This window comes from Phoenix dactylifera, chromosome 11 (genome assembly GCF_051530095.1).
Source record: "Phoenix dactylifera cultivar Ajwa chromosome 11, Ajwa_hap1_PhDact_Kaust_v1.1, whole genome shotgun sequence".
NCBI lineage: Eukaryota > Viridiplantae > Streptophyta > Magnoliopsida > Arecales > Arecaceae > Phoenix > Phoenix dactylifera.
The window spans coordinates 28522355-28544608 of NC_143200.1; the positions used below are offsets into that span (position 1 = coordinate 28522355).

General features: G+C 37.1%; 1 protein-coding gene across 2 annotated transcripts; it reads right to left on the reverse strand.

Moving 5' to 3' along the window:
• Window positions 1-1005: 1005 nt before the first annotated feature.
• LOC103710483 (uncharacterized) lies at window positions 1006-18406 on the reverse strand. 2 transcript variants are annotated; one of them, XR_003386331.4, is made up of 20 exons: window positions 17919-18406; window positions 16171-16425; window positions 14370-14494; window positions 14243-14287; window positions 14055-14136; window positions 13701-13769; window positions 13449-13619; window positions 13297-13362; window positions 11664-11732; window positions 11443-11586; window positions 11293-11363; window positions 10763-10999; window positions 9717-9834; window positions 9500-9597; window positions 9374-9415; window positions 8618-8737; window positions 8418-8543; window positions 1840-1901; window positions 1702-1753; window positions 1006-1612 (listed from the first exon to the last, which is right to left on the reverse strand). XR_003386331.4 is itself a non-coding variant. In XM_008796199.6 (20 exons), the coding sequence occupies exons 1-19, from the start codon at window positions 18078-18080 to the stop codon at window positions 1702-1704; spliced, it is 2106 nt and encodes a 701-aa protein (XP_008794421.4). In that variant the 5' UTR covers window positions 18081-18406; the 3' UTR covers window positions 1006-1612. The 2 variants fall into 2 exon arrangements, 1 of the variants encoding a protein (XP_008794421.4); XM_008796199.6 differs by having other exon boundaries at window positions 9725-9834.
• Window positions 18407-22254: the final 3848 nt, after the last annotated feature.

Here is a 22254-nt window from a genome sequence, read left to right on the forward strand (position 1 = left end):
CTTCAAAACATGAAATTGTATGGCGAGTCTTTAATTTTCAGCGAACATTTCTCTGACTACAGACATTTCTTGAGTAGAATCAGTGTACTTGTTTCCCAAGAATTGTGGAAGGTTAACCAAAGGTTTTGGATCACGAGGGAGACCCATAAGGGCCATAACCAGTTGGGCAAAAGTAAGAAGATTTTCAAAGGTGTCCATTGACAGAGGAGATAGCTGGAATGACAGAGGAATCATGAGGGTTCAAAAGTCAAATCCTAAGTAGCCAGGATAAGCCTTTCTTTCTAAGGTTGTAGTTGCAATTTTAATGCACGAAAAATATGAAAGCAGTTAACGAAATCATCTTTGGCAGGTATCGATCGAAGGTTTGTTCCTTTGCTTACGTTCCACTGTCCCATAATTCAACAATCAGCTATCATGGGCGTTGGCTTTTCAATCAATTACATCTGACTCTCATCGTTCAAATTTAACATTAGACGTGTTTAACCAAAGTCTAAAATTAGACATGGTTTAACCTTGACAACGTACAACAGCCCGACCTCTTGGGGGTAAACGCACCTAAAAGACCATTAATCTCTTTGGGTCCAAAGATAAACTTTAATGTAATGCTGCAACCCAGCATTTTGATAATCCCTGAAATCGTCCATCAAATTGTATGAAACCAGCAGCAGATTCTAAATAGATATTGACTTCTTCAAACTCTCTATTTTTTTCAAATCACAAGGAACTTTTTGAAACTCTATACCATAATATGCACGTTAAACCGCCAGAAAGTTCACGAGTATCATGCTACTGATATCCTTACATGTTATAGTTTGAATCTTAGCCGGAATTAAACAGGAGTGAAGTTTTTCAAATAACCATGCAAACTTAAAACCTTTTTGTGCGTGCATGCTTGTGCGTGTGTGAATGACAGTGGAACAAATTCTACATATAGCCATCACACTATCAACAATTGCTCCAAAAAACCGGGCAGATGAATTTTTTGAGTCAAAAAAACCGCTCAAGTAAATTAAAGACACCAAATTTCACCTTAAAAAAATAGTCATATGATAGGCAAGAAACTCGAGCAATTTGCTTTCCTCCTACCTATCAAATATACAGGCCTTCAGGTGGAGCAGTTGCGGCTTATAGTTAACCCGCCATCCTGAAGTGAATAGTAGTTTCTAAAGATCATTCAACTCGTGACCAAGAAAATATTTTAAGACAGACTTGAGCCCCAAACAGGTATCTCACATATTACTTTGCCAGTCAGCCATATCGGTACGTGCTGGGTTATAACTTATAAGTCATCTGCAATCAATGAACCAGCACAAGCAATAGCACCTTGCCATAGAGATGTTCTAACCTGAGCAATTTCTAGCATCCCAAACACTAGTTATTTTCAAACCCAACACTATTGACATATTTTGAAATATATAACATAAAATACCCTTAGGTATAATTTCTCAATGCATCAACTTTTCGACCTCATGACTTTCACATCATCCAAAACTTTCTTTGGCTGATAAAGCACCTGCTTTTGCTTTGCTATCCTGCTTTATGCCTTCCTTAAGTTCGCCATATTGCAGAGGCAGTGTAACAGCCAGAAAAGTTGAGGTAGAATACTAGAGATCTGCAATAACATGCGAATTGACACCTCACTGTTGTATTGTCTTGCCAAGCAGTTAATGAGGTTTAGGTGTAAGAAGTATAGATACTGACCTAAGCATTCCTTGCTTTAAGCCTTCGTAGCTCCTCCTGCATGCATACTAGCCTGCAATCACAAACACTGTCACACATCAGCATCAAGATGTGTGTGTGTGTGTGTGTGTGTGTTTGGTTTGAGATGATTATGTTTACCTCCACTGCAGGTCAGTGATATCTTGTATCAGCTCCTTCTCCCTTTCATGGGCTACCTCCAGCTGCAAATACAAGAATTTTTCCAAACAAATAAAGAAAATAAGAACTTCAGAAATGCTATTACTATGCTTAGTATTGAGGTTGCAAGTTTTTATTAGCAGCCTCTTAAAAAATATCAATACTCCACCTAGATTAGTCAATCCAAGAGTGTATGATAATAATGTACCTGTAGATTACCAACATAGAAGGCTTGTGTTTTCTATTAGTTGCTATTAGACTACTTCTATAATAACCTCGGACCTCATCTTAAAAAGACTAACTGGAAAGTATTATTTGGGTTCCTTGACCCTATATAAGTACCCAAGATCTCTTCAATGCATAGCCAATATGAGGCTAAATACACACACACGGATTCTCACATACTTTCCTTATTTAAGCCTTGGGCGACCTTGCCAGCCCAAGGGTCCAGATCCAGTTAAATCCAATCACAAATGCCAAGATAACCCTAGTCAACTCTAATGGACCAATGTTGCAGTGTCTCCTAATCCACATGGGCCATGGGGTCGAGTCTACTCTAATATCATTTGCAATGACCCAAGATCTCACCGAAAAAGGCTAAACCAAAAGGTATTACTTGGATTCCTTGACCTTGTGTAAATACCTAAGAACTACTCAACGCATAGCCGTTGTGGGACTAAAACACACATTTGCATGGGTCCTTACAATTTCACCCCATTCTGATTAGAAAAATGAAGTGAGACCCGACACCAAGCGTACGTAAGATGCTTTTTAAGTTCATGAATGACTCACCAACTACATCCATAACATTCACATACAGGTCATAATAACGCATTTTAAAAATGTTTCATGTAATCCTACAAATCTTGGTATTGTGGAATGCCCTCTTTTTTAGACTTCTAGATTGTTCTCCTCTCTTGTTTGTTGATTAAAAGACTTTAAATTATATTCCCACCCATGTTATGATTTCTCCACTTTGCGTTACAATGATCACAAACATAATATTATTTTCTCCACCTGGGAAGTTCAGCATGGAAGATAGGCGGGGACAGAAAAAAGTGTAGAAAGGCTTAAAAGTGAAATCTCCAATTTATATTCTAAGAAATTGGAGATCTCATAAACAATGATTCATATAGAACATTTTATTAATAAACTGGTTGCAATACAAGGTTTCATCGCTATTAAATGACCATGACACCCCTTTGGCTATCTATTTTATAAATGGCAAATGTATCTTGCACCTAGATGGCAAACAGGAGCATTGAGACACATAAATACCCTTTTTGAGTAGAGGATACCAACCTTATTAAAGCACACTTGTTGAACTAAAAAGATGTTGAAGTAGGCCAAATATCAGAATGAGTTAATATCATTGATTTAGCCATATACTAGAAGTAGACTATGCCGGTTTGTACCGGTGCAACTAGGCATACCGTACTATATTGATATCGTATCAGTACGTGGTATGGGGGTTGTACCGAGTATCGGTACTTCAAGCTAGACACTGTACTATCTTGGTATTGTGTCTTGGTACCGGTACGGGGTCCAATACCAAGATTGCGAACGTTAGATTCATCGCAATAAAGGTACGGATCCTCAATACTAGATCGATGAACTCAGTTCAAAAAGCATAGTATTAAAATACTTAGAATACCTTAATCTTGCATATGGAAATAAAAGTCACACAATAGCGTACACTTTCAAGAAATTGTGCTAGAATAATAAATAAGGAAATGACATTGGTGTCCAAACTTACTTAAATGTCAGGAAAGTTCATTTCTTGATGTTGTACTTTACCTCCACTTTACACGAAAAGCTTCTAGGATAGGGGAACACATCTTAGTGAACTTTTTATCATTTTCAAGGTGGTAAGCATTAAGAGGTAATTTGATGGATGTTTAGAAAAATACATCCATTAAATATTATGTTGAAAGCATTTAAATTATGCATAGCCTAGCAAGAATATACAAGAGGTATATATCATGATATGATTAAGTTAGCAATTGCAATGGCCCCTGCATCAAGATTCATCAACAGGTCATTATCATTCGAGACTTGTTAGTGATGCACTAAGCGTTAAAAATCAAGGAGAACCATGCAACGTAATTCACAGAGTCAATTGAAAAGGATACTACATTTGATTTATAAAGTGAAGATTCACAGGGTAAGGGTCTGAAGGTCAACATTATCATGACATGGGTTTTGCACAAGTTGGTGGGAGCATGATAAAAATGTGTCCTTATTACAAAATCAACAGGCAGGATTTTTTTTTTTTTTTCCTTTTCTTTATCTAAGATCTGCCATGCTACAAAATGAGGCGATAGATAAAAATATACCCATCAGATCCAACTCATGGTAGATAATGTGAATGTATGGTTTTGAAGTGTTGTCATTTGTTACATGTTTCTGAGATGATAAATCTGTTAAGAGTCATGGTTCTAAACATTTATCCCAGTGGAATAGGAGTTATCGCAGAAAGGAAAAGGAAGATAATACTGTAAATAGTGGGCGCCAACTTGTCAAGCAGGGAATCAAAACTATCAAGCATGATGGAAGCACTTACAAAAAGTATGCTGTATCAGGAATATTCTTGTTGATTTGAGGTAAAAATAAGCATTTTTGTAATAGAAGAAGCTTAGGACTTGCAACGCCAAAGTTATGGATAAACAAAATACAGTTGTACAACATCCCCAACCAAGAAAAGAGAAGACCATGGTATAGAGAGGGACTCATTTTTGTGGATAGGCCACAAAAAAGAAAAAAAGAAAGTCAACGAAAATTTAAATGAGTAAACAGAAACCAGATCTTATGCTAACCAAGGATAAAATTTGATTAGAAGAAACAAGAAACAAATATTTTTTAAGACTGGTCTATTAGATGGGATTAGGCTTGTGTAAGAATGTTGGAAAGCATGTAGTACAAGTATAACAGAGTCCATCTAATATTAAAAGGTGTAATACATGAGGGATATGGCCAGTAATAATTGGATATATCAATTTATTGCCTAGCATTAGCCATTCAATGTGTAAATAAAATGCATATATTGGGCAACTGGTCTGAGGACCCATGCATGTGTGGTTCATCCCACAATAGTTGTGAGTTGGAGAGATCTTAGGTACTTTAAGGACCCCAATTAATAACCATTTGGAGAGTCTCAGAGTGCCAACAAGGTTAACTTTTTTGGGGTGAGTTCTAGGATCATTGCAAATGGTCTTACAACCAACCCAACCCACGACTCATGTGTGACTAGGGAAAACTGTAGCAAGAGTCCTTTTTGGGTTGACCATGAGCTAGTCATGGTGTTTGTGTTTAGATTGTTTGCGGCTGGACCCTTTCCGATGCCAACGGTTAAATAGACAGAGTTTGTGAGGACCCATGTGGGTGTGTTTCTCATACAGGCCGTGCATTGCATAGGTCTTGGGTATTTCAGTAGGGCTAAAGATCCTAAGAACTTCTAGCTAGCCTTTTCGACTGAGGTCCTTGGTCGTTACAAATGTGTAAGACATGCATAGGCATGTTTAATCATACATTGATTGTGCATTGGAGAGATCTTGGATACTTAAAGCAAGGACCAAGGCCTCAATTGACAACCTTTTGGGCTAGGCTTTTTGGATGAGGTCCTGGGTCACTACAAATGGTATAAGAGCCGACACAGCTCATAGCCCATGTGTGGCTAGGGAATACTGCACCATGGGCTCTTTTGGGGTTGACCATGAGCTGGTTGTGGCGTTTCTATTTCTAATTAGACACTTCCCTGGTGAGGACAAGACTTAATAGGTAGAGTGTGTGAGGACTCGTGTGGGAGTGTATTTCATCCCATATTGGTTGTGCATTGGAGAGATCTAGGATAATTAAGCAGGGTGATGGCCTTAACTAACAACCGTCTAGCTAACCTTTCTAGTTAAGGTTTGGGTCTTTACAAATAACTCCATACTCATTGTGTTATTGCACATTTTTTTTTGCTTTTGGAGTTATGTTTTATCAAATTTGAGATTTTGTTTCTTAATCTTGTCGTGATATATCCAACAAGTATTGGAAATACTTGATCATCATTAGCCAATCCCCACAATTGAATAATACTGTCCCATGGACTTACTAGATGGTAACTTAATTTTGAATACTAACCAAATGGCCACCAAAATCAAATGCCATATATACCACTGATAGTCTGAAAATTCTCAAATCCAAGAAACTTATATGAAATTTGGCTTATAATCACTCATGCACTTTAACACAAGCATAGATTGTGCTTGACTTGTCCTGATCAACATAGTTTTGGTAACTAGTAAACAGTAAATGGCCTATCCACCATCATTCTCTGGTTACCTTAAATGTCATTCTGAATTTTCTTTCTAATAACCACATTCCAAAGAACTAATGCTCCTACTTTCAAAGTTCCCATCCACCATCAAAATTCACTTCAACATATCTTGTTTGGTTAAGGTTCATTTCATCTTTCTGTAGTTGCATTACCCTTGACATTTTGAACCATTCTACTCATTTTGTAGAACTTAAGTTGTTCGTTATAATTCTTTCGCACTGTAAGGTGCTTGTCATATATGTTTAGCTCTCTGGGTGGTTTCATTTTGCCCACTCAGGACTTCCATTACTTGTATCCTTAACACCCTATTGAACCTTGTAGGATAGGCTTGCAGTCCTCCTTGCAATCATTATGGCTGTTTTTTAGTGACTATAATTCCGAGTTCCTAAGGCTCAACATGTGTCAAACACATTGTACTTAAAGTTTCTAAGACTTAAATATATTGCACTAGTGCCCCTAAATTCCTAATAAGCCTTAAGGTTTCCCACTCAACTTGATTGGTTGATGACTAACTCCTAAGGATGGACATTTAAGTGTCATGATCATCTGAACCAATCAAATTGAAAAATTCTTCTTTTGCACCATGGATGCAAGTTGCAATGTTGGATTATGCATCACAACATGAAACTCAAGGTGGCACATGTAACATAGGATGTTTCCTACCTTGTGGTAATAATGGAAACCTCAAAACGTTGCCAGTAGCTCAAGGTGTTCCTCTTCCCATGTCTCATCCCTTAACAGATTCTAGTTCTCATAAATACTAGTTAATTGTGCAAAACACAACACATCATCTAACAATTATGCAACTTGAACCTCATGCCTCCCTCATGCCATATGCTGATATGCATACCATGGATGAGTCTACCATTAGTTGTCATTCAACATGAATCCAGCACCCCTTTTAATTTCAATGGCCAACTGACACTTCCACATGTTTCAAACATCTTTTGTCTATAACTTAAATTAGCAACAATAAAACAGACCAGTTGATTTAGCCTGACTTTTTTTCTCTTTTTTTCAGTAGAAAATTAGGGCTAGGAGCCCCAACAAAAACCTTTAAGAGAATAAAGATTATTAATTTTGGCCAACTACTTTATTATAATCTTTTTGTTAGTTTATTGATGAGAGCTTTATAAGACAAGGGCTTAAAATTCAGAAACAAACAAAGAGTACATGGAATGTAATTTTACTGAAATAGAAATTAAGATGAGGCCACAATTAAGACTGATGGACAAGAGATGCCACAAATCATGTTGCTAATGTAGAGATGCTTCTGGACTATTATTATGTAATCAATATATACCTTGACAACTTAAAGGGAAAATTATCGAACAATAAGGCATGCAATGTTGTATGGCTCGGAACGTTGGACAAAAAAGATAGTCCAAGAAAACAAGTGTAGCATAAACAATAATGTTAAGACAGATGTGTGGTAAAATTAAATAAGGATAAATGTGAAATTAGTATAATAAAGCTGTATGAGTTGCATAAGGACAACATGATGGAGACATGTAAGACGAAGACCAAAGAAGATTCTAGTAAGGAGAGATACTTTAACTGGTGTTGAAGGATGCAAGAAAAAGAGGAGAAGATGTAGCATGGATGGTGGTTGTAAGAGATATGGAAAAGCTTGGAAAACTTTAGTGAATGATTTTCATAAAGTGAACCACAAATAGTTAGGTCAAGGCCGAAAGGTTAGCCCAACCAATTTCTTCACTAGAATAAAGTTTGTCAATTTTGACTGACTACTCTGTTTTCGCATGCTTTCATTATTTCACATAAGATTCTCTTATGGCACAAGCAATTAGGACATAAGTTCAATGTCGCATGTTGAAGGCCATATGAATCATCCTTATGTCCCTCCATTTGGTTCATCTCTTCTTTCTCTAAAGTTTGTCCTACTGTTTTATGATTTTTTTTTTTTACTTCATTGTTTCAAGCAAAATAGAATATTCCTTATCAAATAAGAAGGGCTGCAATTTGAAAAAGCACCCAGAACTCCCGTTGTAAAACTATGCTGTCAATTGTTTTTATCTTATCTAAGTTGATATAAGGATCCAATATGTCATTGCTATGATATTGCTTGTGCATTTTGGAAGATTGATTCTATGACTAACAACTATTTTGGCAAACACATTAAGGGATTCTGTGATTTGCATGAGTATGTAGTCTAAGATTCAGCTATATCTTCCACCATGTCATATTTCGGAGATTCCCATTGGGAATCTTAATCACTTACCAAGGACTTCTCAGTTACAATCTTAGGCGATGGTAGGGAAGCTTCCTCAATTGAATGATTAGATGAAGCATTCGAAATTGGTGAGTTACCAGCACTCAGTTGCTTCATCAGACTAAGGATATTATCCTGCAAACGAAAGAGAAAAACATATAAGAAACTAAACGAATTAGACTGAAATGGAGAATGTATATCCCTCATACCCTTTCGAGAATATTTGCCTGCAAAATAGAATGCAGCTGTGGAAAAATGGAATAGGCAGAAAGATTTGCAGTAGCATCCACTGATGAGGGTGCACTTGTCACAGAAAGTTGTGATAGAACCTACAAAATCCATGACTTTGATAAGCCATTCAATAAAAGAAAACACTCAAACATCGTGCGTGCTCCTTTGAAATCTAATTTGATGTTATGTGATATGTGCCAATCTATGTTAACATAAGGGATAATCAACACCCGGTTCCTTATTTGACTGCCATTTGATGTTTAGTCCCTGTTGACTGGAAATTTTGTTCTTGCTCCTTGATTTGATGGCCACTTAATGTTTAGCCCCTGGCCCTGCACACACCTTAGTGAAAGTGGGTGCAGAACAGATGCAACTGTGTACAGAAACACCTAAACTAAGTGTGCAAGAATTAAGCATCAAATGGCAGTCAAACAAAGGACCAGGTCTTAAGTTTTACATAACCTGATTCATACATGACTCCCATTTAACAGAACAAATAAACAAAAAACAAGTTTGAATGTATTTTATTCGGCCACTTGGAACTTGTGCTTTCTGCATTTTTCATATATGTAAAGGCAAATGTCAAATGTGATAACAGGGACTATCAGAGGATTGAAACAACCAGTAACAGTTTGTGCAAGGTAAGGGATTTACATAACCACTAAAAAAACTATACATAACTAAATGCTAGTAGTCCCATCCAGCCCAAAGCCAATCACCTTAGAACTACATACCTGCAAACTCTGACTCTTCTGAAGGCCAATAGGTGGAAGAGCCTGAAAGCAGGTTGGGGGGGGGAGCCATCACATAAAAATTGTAGTCTAAAAGAAACCAGGGTGAGACCACAGTTAATAGCTTACCTTATCTAAGTCAACATTCTCAGATGTCACTTTAAAACGTCCCCTTTGCTGCACAAGTGGAGGTTTTGATTTGTCATCAAGATCATCAGCACTTGATACTGCAGTCATAAATGTCAGTTATAAAAACAAAACTCAGGGGAAAAGTTTTGATGAAAATTTTTCAATAAATTAGAAATAAGTATAGCATGCCAGTAAAATGCAAAGAGAAATGGTTTACATGCATGCCTGATGACTTAGTTGCTTTAGGCATTGCTTCAATAGATGTGTCATTAACTGTGCGAGAAACCCCTCCATTGCAATTTCCCAAGTTCAGGAGTTGACTTTGTTGATTCAAACTGAAAATAGAAAACAAACAACATTTAGATAGTGCAGACAAAGATGATGACAAAGAACTCAGTAAATGTAGAATATTTATGTGATACACATAAAAGCTGGACAACCATCATGGAATATGTGACCAACAGCCAGAAGTAATACATAAGGACGATAAGACTCCTTAGAATCATCTATTCTATGAAAGGTGACCAGTTTCCTTAGAAGAAACATCCCTAACAAGAAAACACGAGCTTCACCCAATAGAAAACCCTATTGTCTTTGAAAGAATGCTGATAAGAGAATGCCATTTCTCCTTTCTCTTCCTTATTCCCTTGATTTTTCTTCTTATTCTATCTCAATATCAGTTTTATGCCTCCTAGGAAAACTTATATGGCTGCTTTTTTGTTTTGCAATTGCTGCACAAAAGATGAAAACGTCATATGCAAAACATGATTGATGCAATGATATCAAAACTCACAGGACTTCAATTCATTACATGGAAGGGCTGAAACAATTCTACAGGGATGACCAATTAAGCCATAACAAAATGGATAAAGCAGGTATGAATAAAGCTGAAGATACACTTTTTAATATGTGATCTTGATGGAGAAATACATGTATGTAAAGAAACATGAAAAGCTTGTCATTCAAGTAAATCTCCAGCAAATAATACAAAAGGAACATTGCGTAACAAATGACAAAGAATAAAGAACAGAAACATGTTTAACAATCAAAATGTGGCGCAAGGTAAAACCTTTCTTAGTGAAGGCATGATTGCAATAACAATCAGGGATCAAGAAAACAGGAGAAATATTAATAAGGTACCACTGACAACTGATGACTGCACAAGCGATCCACACGCAACCAAGAATAGCAGCATTGCAATAACAATTTTTTTATCACATTTGCTGCTATTTTTAATTATATTTCATGTAGAGCTTATCGAACCTCTCTCTTTTTGCTGAAGGAAGAATGTCTGATGAGCATGAACTCGTAGAAGACTTCCGTTCATGATGAGTCTGGACAGGCACATCGTCCACATGCTTTACGTCGTTATCTGGTTCATAACTTCCACTAGAGCAGTGTTCTACCTCATTTCCATGGAACTGCAAACCATTCTGAAGAACATTCTGGTCACTTTTTCCGGAAACCTTAGACTCACTCTCAGATTCATTGGATCTGGCCCTGAAAATAAAGGAGAATCAAGTTTCCATCATCAGAAGGGATGTGGATCAATATTATAAGTCATTAAGAACTTATCTCTGACATGGTAAGCAAAATTTGGCCTTAGTGTTTTTTTTTAATTATAATGGCCCAATAATATTTTAACTCTGGAAAAGCCATAGAGTAAACTGATACTACCCTACCATAGAAGAAAGGAGACTTAGCCTCTGAAAACATGTCATCAATAAGGTGAAAACATGTGAACAATAAGGCCACCAAAACATATTAATTTCAGGAAGGTCCTTCAGGATTACCTCCGAAGATATGCAGTTTGATCAGATGATGAAAGGAGACTTGATTTGTCATGTGCCATCCCATCACTTTCCTGCCAATTTGATATGCTATTAGAAACTTGTCACAGATCTGACCATGATTAACCGAAATCTGTGAAAGACCAAACTTACCATGTCATCTTCATACTTCAATGAGCAACTTGTAAAAAAATCGGTCCCTTCTGGCAGTTTCTCTTGCAAGGTATCAAGTTTAAATAAATAATCTTGACACCTATCCAGATCTTTTCCCAGAACAGTGTCCTCGTTATCTGGAATCTGAAAGAAACGCAAGCGTTCATCAAGAAATTCCAACAAATGGATTGGTAGAGGAGGATTAAAATATTAATCTGTACCAGTGAAGCCTGAGCCTTCAAGTCCTCAATGTCAAAATTCCAACTGCTGATTCCTTTTTTATATTCATTCTACATAAAAAATGAAAAAAAAAAAAACAGTTCTTCTTGTAAGCATCAAATGGGCCTATCACATAGTGGGAGATAAAATATGGAAAAATGAATCACTGCAATATAGGCACTCAACTTTAATTACATTCTACTGATGCCAAATGGTTCGTTCAAGCCACTTTAGTATGTGTATTTTCTTTTGGGCCGGCAGGTGGCTGGGTTGGGGAAACAAGTCTATGATGCTTGCAGTTCATTTCATTAGAAAGCCTACTTTGCTGCTAACTTCATCACATACTTCACCGTGTAGGTAGGAAACATCACTTTCCATGTTAGCTTTAGGTTCTTGGCAACTAAGATTACCATTCCTATTGTTGTTCAACCATATGCACTGCTGCTTGAGGCTTTCCTTCAGGGTCAGATCCCTCTTGCCATGACTCATGTAACCTTTACCTAAAATCAATGTTTACAAATAAAGGTCTAAGTGCCTTCTCTTGCCACCAAGTTGCATCAACCCTAAACTTGCTTCACTAATTCTGTTGTACCTTTGCAAATAATGCTTCTTGTTCGTGATGGTGTACATCAATGTTTTTGGTACGCATTGAAAGTCATGCATACTTATGAATCATTTTAGCTCAATTTTCAGTCTCAAGCACCGTGGCCGCTTCTTACCCAGTCATAACTCATTGCCATCCTACCTCTACTATGCTCTCCCTCCTGTTAGCCACTATATTTGTTTAAACTATCTTCTTGTGGCAAAACCCTAGTGCAAGGTACACTATCTCGGTACCGGGCCTTATACTGGTGCCATGCTATCATTGTGTCACTACGGACTATGGTACAATACAGGGGCCGATTTGGCATACCAAATGTTGGCGCACCCCCTTGTACTGTGTCCAGTACCGAATCGGTATGGTACGGTATGCTCCGTACTACCTGGTACGGTATGGTACGGTGTACCATGCCCTAATGCTTAATCCACCTTAAGCTTTGAAGGTGTGCCGGCTTACTAGTATAGGAGTCTATTCTACATGCATACATTTAATCTTACATGTAAACTTTAGCACTTGCTCCAAACATTCCATTCCTCATTTTTATCCTTCTGATTAAATGTTAAACTGCTGAGCACAATGCAACTGCTGCCATGACTACAAGAGCGGATTTTAACTTTTCTATCATCACTTCCTTGCTCTCTTTTTTTGATGGACCAAGGCCCTCACTGGTGCAAGCAAACCAAACTTCCTTCTCCCTTTTGTAACAGACTCAACTATTTTTTGTCATCAACTGGCTCTTTTAAATTGCTCAAAAAAAGGCTCTCTTAACTTTCTCTAGACTTGAAATTCTTAATAAATTTCAGCACTCAGCTTCAATTAATATTTTAACCCGATGGAGGAAAAATGAAAAATGGGTTGGATATTTGAGTCAGGACTCAGGAGGCAAGGGAACAAATAATTGACTTAATAACACTCAATAATTTCATGTAATATGTAGTGTCTGATTGTTACAACGTACAATTTATACAGTTTTAAGCATCTCAAAAGGAAAAGAAAAATTGAAAAAACTAGTACCAGGATATGAGAACCCAAACCTGAGATATCTCCTCCTTCTTTCCATCAGGCATTTTCTTTTGTGCAACCAAGTCTTCTTCCTTGTCCTGTGCTCAAATAGAACCGTGATGTTATTATCATAAATAATAATTAGTAAGCTACAACCACAGGCCCAAAAAACACAGTTAGCTACCTTCAAAGCTTGATGGCGAACACCAAGAGTAGGTAACCCCTCCAATATCTTCCGCATAATGTAATCTTGGGAACGGGCTTGTTTGAAGAAAGGTTGCTTCAGCAGCTTTTTGGCAGAAGGCCTTCTCGAAGGATCTTTTACCAAGCACATAGCAATCATTTGCTTAAAAGACTAAGAACAAAAGCAGAATTTATGAGAAAAAAATAATTTCGAACAGAAAAACTATATTTTTTGCGTGTAATGTGAGGATACCCTTGAGAACTTCCTGTCTCTTTCATAGTCAAGGCCTGGAGGGGCATTTTGCATAGTCATTAGAAAGACCTGCCATGTGGACTTACTTTAAAACTCCCTCTAAAAACAATATAGCGAAAAACTTCAATGCAGCAACTTTCTTGCAAAAGCCCTTGTAAGCTATTTATATCAGGTATGAGAGTGCAGCCCACATCAAAGAGAACTTCACTTAATCGTGTCAAACTACACATAGTTCATTCATAACCCATACTCGGAAGAGCTAAATGGTGGTGCAACATAAGTTTCAGATATGAAAGTGGTTCTTCAAATAATTTAATTGTAAATGTTAAATTCTTATCTAATTGAATGAATTACCTTCATTGGAGGGTATTTTGAGAAAGGAGCATGACCATGAGCAAGCTCCAACGCAGTAATTCCAAAAGACCATATGTCTGCCCTGTTGATTATGTATGAGAAGCATTTGCAATGAGGATATAATTATGAAACAAAAACTTGACATAGACATAACTAAGTGATGACTAAAGAAAAGGTGATAGGCCAACTTGAAATCATAACCATGTACGTGCTCCATCACTTCAGGTGCCATCCTATCAAAAGGAATATTAAGGTTAAGAACTAATGTCAAAACATAAATTTATGCAAAGATGCTTGTTGTTTCTAAATATGCACCAGCAAGGCGTTCCCACGAATGTATTCCTCGTGCGTTGCCTGTCACCTGAATCAAAAAGGCAAGCAGAAACCCCAAAATCCCCAAGCTTAATCCCACCTCGTGCATCAACTAAGATATTACCAGCCTACATGAAGCAACACAATACTTGGATGAATTAGTAGTTCATAGGAACAGAAAACTAAGACAAGGTCTGAACACTGAAATATTACTAGGTGCAACTAATGATGTAGAAATTTTTCTAGAGAAATGCACCACCAGAAACTAACTGCAACATCAATGATAAACCCACAGAGCAACATCTTCAGTAACAATTGAACTTCACTGTCAAACCTGGGCTTCCCAAGTGTTCTAAATATCAGTCAAACTTACTTAAGATTATACATTGACTAACACATCTACTAGTCAAGATTTTACTAAAAATGTGCGTTACATACTATCTACATTATGACTAGCAGCCAAGATAATGCTTTATCGATATGGTGTTTTTAAGATAATTTATCTTCTATCATCATGGGTGTTGCATGTGACATTCTTTTTGGATCAAAAAAGAAAGAAGAACGTGCACCATTCTTCCCATTTATTTTGACAAAATGAAAAAGTAAAAATTAAATTAATTTTTATAAAGAATTCAGAATCAATTAGATATTTTGGAAAATTGATGTGCTTGAGAATTGTGGCTAAATGAACACATGTAAGGATGGTTCTCTGCTTCTTTTTTCTTTTCTTTTTTGAAAAGATAGTCCTCTATTAATGAACAAATCTGATTCATAACATGGTCATCCTCCTATCTTCCTCTGGCTTTCTCTTCATGCAGCCTTAACTGGACTTTTGTATCCTTCAAGCAGAAGTTGATATATCTGCATTAAAAGTTCCTCTTTCTGTCCAAAATAAGCTGTATTTGACTATTTGTGGTATTATCGAAGAATTGCAGGATCAATGTCAACCTATTGCCTTTATCTTCTTCCTTCCTCTTCCTCTGATTTCAGTGATCCTTGTTATTTTTGCTGAACCATATATGAGATATGATTTGGACACAATAGCCAATCATCCATACAACCAATATGGATACAACAGCCAAGCATCCATACAGCAATTGGCGAACTCATCATACTACCAAAACTTTCCAAAACTTCTTCTCAAGTTACAACTAACATAAAGACAAACAAGAAGAAATGATTTTTGCAGATGTTAAAAAATGTACCAGCGGAGACTAGCTTTCATTGATTTCAAGATACTACTATCCTATCAGATATTATAATCACATAGCGCATGAGTTGAGTGTTACATCAAAACTAGCAATGACCAGGCATGCAAGATGATTACATTGTCAAAATTTAAAATAAATGTTGGGCTTACATTTATAGGAAAAAGAGGAACACCATCAGCAAACCACGTGAACCTTCTCTCCACAAAGTATTTATATGTTTTATATGAGGCTATTTTAAAAAATAATATAACCTGTTAAGTTTGATGCTTAAAACCAATATAATCAGTTTAGTGTTGCTTATATGTAAATAAGATGAAGTTCATTAAGAATTCTAAGAAGCAAAAGAGTAGTAGTATGTCATGTCAGCCTGCTTTACCGCAAGATTATCTAAGAGATGTATTCCTCAAAACATAATCGCCATTATAAATTACTAATGCCTCAATTTACCTAGTTATTGTGCAAGAGATGTAATTTGCAATGCATGGATCATGCAACCTTGTAATGAAAATAAACAAATAGGCAATGCTGAAAGAAGATGGCTAATCATACCCATCAAGTAAACCAACAAATTTGGAATACAAATATTAAGTTACCTTTACATCTCGATGTATATGACCATGATGATGAAGATAATCTAAACCTTTTAACACTTCACGTAATATAGTTGCAATCACGACTTCCCCAAAGCCATCGGGATAGGCAGATTTCATTATATGAAGACAAGACCCTCCAGCCATATAAGGCATGACAATCCATAAGTCATGATCATTTACAAATGAACAATGTGCCTTGAGAACATTAGGATGGTCAATCAAGATCATAGTCTGTGCTTCACGGGAGATGCTACTCTGTGTAAAACAGAGTGATATTAATTTTCTGATAATTGAAAGGAAGGTAGTTGATAAGCTAGAACAAACAAAATAATTTATGAAAAATCACTAATCAATTATAGCGCTCCGCATAAATTTGAGATAAGATCATTACTATTTCCATCTGATGTCAAATGAACAGTATCTCAGCCATTCCGGTAAGCAAGCTAAGGAGGCATAGTTGAAATGAAAATTTATTAACAGTTCTGGAAAGAGATCTAAAGAAATAGGATGTCACTATCATGCGACACATACAGCAGCAATTCACGGAAGCAAGTTGAATTTCATTTACTTTAGCTGCCTACTTGTGACAGACATCACATGGAGGAGAGACACATTTGACAAGCCATAGCAGATGCTAGTAGCTTTTGATCAAATCCGTTGCCTACAAGTATAATATTGAGTTTAATCATAATAAAGCACCGTTTACTTGAGAAGCGAGCCAACGAAAATTGTGGTAATACAATGAATCTGCTATAAAAGAGTAAAAGTTAAAAAATATGCACAGACAAGTGGCCATGGCCCCTCAAGTATGACATATATGAAGCATTTTTAGTTCCATAATTTCCACCTTTTGTCCTAACACTTTCATCGTTTCTTTCTATTTTGCAACTTGATACAGCTGCATGCACAAAAAGGTCACTAAAATCAGCAAGGTAATAGGACTTCCAAGGTTTGTTACAAATTCACTAACCATAAATAGAAGAGTAGGCGCTTGGCTTTTATCACACAGAAGAAAAAGATGATACCCGCTTTTACCAGCATTATAGTCACTATAGTTAAAGATGGCACATTTATTGGCATGCAGCAAATGCAGGAAAAAAGGCGTAAAAATGGCTGTAGCAGACTTACAGAAAAAATAATGATAGAATGTTTTCTCACACGAATTCCCATCTAATGCAGCCCGATTGATGCCCTAGATCTGGAAAAGAATATCAAATAGCATCTTTTTTTTCCCGAGAAAACTTTATAAAGCTTATCTCACACGTGCCCTTTGATTAGTTCAAGATAGAAACACGACTAAACAATTTTACCCCCCTTTCAGTTATTTCATCATCTTTCTTCTAACAGTCTAACACTTAATAGTTTAATGAAATGTACTGATTTCCAAAACTCGATTTTTATGGAAATAACTTCCTCAGAAACACAAAATTCAGGGTCAAATATTAGACATATACCTATAAGGACCAGTAGGATATCCTTTCTTTGATTTCAATTAGCAAAACGATTCCAATAAATCATTAGAAACACGTTCATCAGTCAAGCAAATCATCAATAACCTATATAAAAATTCAAATAAAACCAGAAACTTTGTGATGGATTGATTCTTTCTACTATGATAAATAAATTCTTCTATATAAAAATTCCTTTCATGCAGGTTTTAGTTTCTAGTCAGATCAATTAATCCCTTCTTCCCAACCATAAAAAAGAAAGAAAACGAAACAAGATGAAAATTAAATGATCAAAGATACCAGATCGCTGTTGTTCCTCTCAAAATCAAGAATCTTGATCGCCACGACCTCATCTAAGGGAATGCAACGCGCTCGATAAACGGACGCACTGACTCCCTGCCCCACCAACTCATACAGCTCGTAATCCTCCGTTCGGATCGGATACTTCATCCGCTCCATCATACCCCTCCAAGAACCCACCACCCAGCTCCTCTCAAGAATCCCCAAACCCTAAATCCAGCCCAGATATCGACCCACCACAGCCATGAATCCAAGAAAGGGGTTAAAAGAAAAGAAACGAGCAAAGATCGATCTTTCTCGCAGAAAGAAGCGATTGGGGGTCACAAGAAGCCGTTCGATCCGAGGGATCAAACTGAAGCGGAGAGCGATCTGGGGGGTTCGGAATCGGATGGAGGGGAGAGAGAATTGGGTGGAAGACGGGTGGAAAGAGGCTCTCTGGCTTTCTCGTGAGGAAGGGGAGGCGAGAGAGCGATAGCGTGTTTCGGGGCGCCGATCTCCGGCTCGCTCTGGAAATAAATAGACTGGAGAGAGAGGGGAGGGGTCGAGCTATTCACGTTTGCATGGAAAAAGCGCGCCACACGGGACAAGTCGGCACCCGTTTGGCCTTGCTGGGCCCGCTGGCGACGGGTATTCCGTTGCACGGCACGTGTGACGCCGCGTCCCGGCCCAGCTGCTGGAAGCCATCCAACGAATGGCATCGCACTTTTAGGTATGATGGTAACAACCCTTTCCGTGACGGCAAGGGAAGGCGGTGTTGTATGGTGAGATCCCGCATAAGGAGTTTCCATATTTGTCACCCCCCGGATTCAAAGCATAATATAGCCGTGCTGTGCTACCGTGGATACAACTCAAAATAATACTAAAATAAATATTATATTTAGCTATCAACTTCATCTCAAATATAATAAAATAAATAAAAAATTTTAATTTCATTATTTATTAAATAAAAATTAATATTAATTTGGAGCGTCTAAATCCAAACTTAAATACCAAACCCATAATCTTTATTATTCAGAAAATCACTAATTACAAATTCATAATCAACTGAAGAACTAAAATTCTGCTATGCTATATACATCGCCAAGCTTGCTAGCGCTAATGCCAAGCTTGAACCATTATTCATTTGTATCGATCCTATTTATCCGGAGAGAGAAAAAAGAGAGGTATATAAGCGTCACAGCTCAGTAAGTATGCCTTTCACTATCTTATAGGTCAGTAAGTAAATCTTTCACTACCTTATCCGATCAAACATAAGTTTTTCTATGCCAATGAATCATTTAAGAAAAATAACAGATATTCTAAAATAAGCATTTTCTAATAAAATAAGTCATAAGCAAATTATGCGTGCATAAATGATTCATATTTCATAAACATAGTTCTAAGTTCATTTTTGCTAATAAATACTTAAATTATTCTTCTGCCATTTAGTGATATCATAGTTCTAATATTACTCACAGATATTCGTACTATGATTACTTTATACCCGTGATAGGGTCAGTATTCGTAATCGACATAGATTTATGTTCGTATGCCAATTTTATATCCATTAGGGGCTAGTATTCGTATGGATGCTAGCTTCAGGTATCAATTTTTCCAATTCAAGGAGATCAAACACAGCTATTTGAGAGCCTTTAGAAAGCTTATATCTTTTTCATAAAAGATATATATAAATAGATAAAAAAATACTAAATGGCATGATCGGATTCAAAGCTAGTTTCATTAAAACATTCATAGAATTGTTTTTCATAATAAAGCACAATTTTCATAATATATATGCTGATCCATAATTTTAAGAAAAACTATGATATTTCCGTAAATAGATTTTATGCACAGAAGACATGATCATAAGAAGTGAAAGATCTACTTACAACTTCAAAAACTAGTAAGCAGTATAAGATTTACTTACTTTTTTTGTCTTGGACTGTCAGACTTTGCTAGACGATTTAGTATCCATTAATTTATGTTTGACGATTCAATCGAAAAATAATAAGAAATAAGGACAATTAACCGGATGATAGCATTCGACGATTTCGGATGGGTCAGGCCTGAGTGATTTGATTAATAAATCATAAGACGTGGACTCGATCAAGGCCAAGGTTAGTCAACATAGTTCATCACTTAAGATTTTAAGGATATTCAACAGGGCTGGAGTGATTGGTATAGTAGGTAGCCCGGGCACTAGGACATATCAAAACTTTTTATAGGGTCAACTCAGATTTGTAGATTAGGTCGATAGAACCCGATACTGAGTTCCTTAGATCTTCTAGAGAGAAAGTAGAGGGAGGAGAGTAGAGAGAAAATAAGAGAGAGAAAGAGAGCGATGGTTCTCTCTCTCCTCTTTTTCTTTCTTTCTTTCTTTCTTCTTCGTCTTTTCTTCTCTCTTCTTTCTTGGCAAAATAAAGAAAGAAAGAGGCGGCTGGTGGCTGTGGTCATGATAGTCCGGCAAGGTAGCAGCCGGCGGTGGTGACGGCCAACAGAGGTCAGCTAATGGCGGTAGCTGCTCGGGTGAATTCAACCCAAAATAGAGCCGAACAAAAAATTTTTTGGCTTGATTATCCTTGGATCCCAATCCGCTCGCCAACAGCTGGGACTTCAGCATTGGCCAGGGGCCAATGTAGGGAAGGGCTAAGGCCCTCACGACGAATGCCAACAACGGCAGTGGTCGAAAAAAGAGAGAAGGACCAATAAAAATAGGAAAAATACAGGGAGCCTAATTTTCGGTCGATTCCTCGACTGGCGGTCGTGAGAAGAAGAGGAAGAAAAGAGAAAGATAGACAGGGCGTTACCTTGGCTCCGGCGGCCCCGATTTTTGGCGAGCACAAAAATGGGCAGCTATATACTCAATGGAAAAAAGAGGAAGGAGAGGGAAAGGGGAGGATTTGCTCGGGACGGAGAGCTCTAGAGAGAGAGCGAGAGAGCTCTTCCTTTATAGAGAAGCCTTAGGGTTCCCTCATTTTTGGCCCTTAAACTATGTCATCATATATTTGAATATACTTATTCTCATGTGACATATTGTTAATCAACTTTTATATACTCTTATTGTTTTTGCTTTCTCTTGTACAGAGCTAAAGATTGCTCATACACATTCATTATCATGCAACACATATCAAATGGATATATGCATGCACTTACTAATCATTTTGCATGCATCTAGTATAGTTTTGCGCATATTTATTGTCTCCGCTGCATGATTTTACTCTGTTTTATACGGTCAATAGTTGGTTGTATATACTTATTTCTATATATCGCACATGTAATACAATCCACAACACACTATCTCAATTATAATGGTTTTGGTTGCTAAAATTACGTGAAATAATGTCTTTATTTATATTTGAGGGATAAAAGTCAGCCATCACATGAAACTAAATAAAATTATCCATAAAGAATTGATTCCGAGGAAGTTCTTCTCATTTTAATTGAGTTGTAGAGAAAATATATGCTGTGGGTGTAGAGAACCATCTTGAAGAATCCCTGTAGATGCTTGGAATTGCTTTAGAAGGCATTGATTAGGAGTCCAAGTATGAAGAAACTTTCTCGTGACACAACTTTTGCTTTGCAAACTATGATGGTTTTGTATTTATAAAGAATGACTGTCAGCATGTGACTCTTGAATAAATATTTGTAGGGTGCGCATGGCATACTCATGCTTCTTGGATTGGAAAAGGGAACCACTTTGCTACAACAAGATGAACTTTGATCATACTTATAAGGTCTACAGGTTTAGTTGCATCTTAGGGCTTCCAAAAGGCGGGTCTCTAACATTGCCAAAAATAAACTCTAAGATATGCCGCTATAGGTAGGGCTGCAAATAGGTTGGATCAACCTATGACCCGATCCGACCTACATAAGACCCAACCTGATTGGAATTTTAGGACCCACGAAGCCAGGTCAGGTCCTAAATTTGGACCCGTTCTGTTTTTTGAGCCGAATCCTAAACTCTAAGATATGCCGCTATATAGAGCGCTTGATATAGTAAAGAGATTATAGTGTAGAATTGTCATATTATTGAGCTTAGCATAGGAAGTGGCCTCGAAGGAATTTCCACCTTCCATATTTTGATGTTAGTCACATAATGTTCGTACACATGTTCGTAGAGAGCGGGTTATGTTAGATTGCCCGTTGATAAATTGTCACCGGTGAACTAGAGTTCGAGATGCTACTATTTATCCAAGAAATTCCAATTGCTAAACCCAATTAGGCACTTCCGCTTATCCAAGGTAAAGATCTCCTACCGTGGTTGGGATATGCAAATCCATATGTAGCTTTCCTAAAAAAAATATTCATAGAGGCAAGGTAGAATCTATCCAAAAATTAAACAATGGAAAGAGAACTC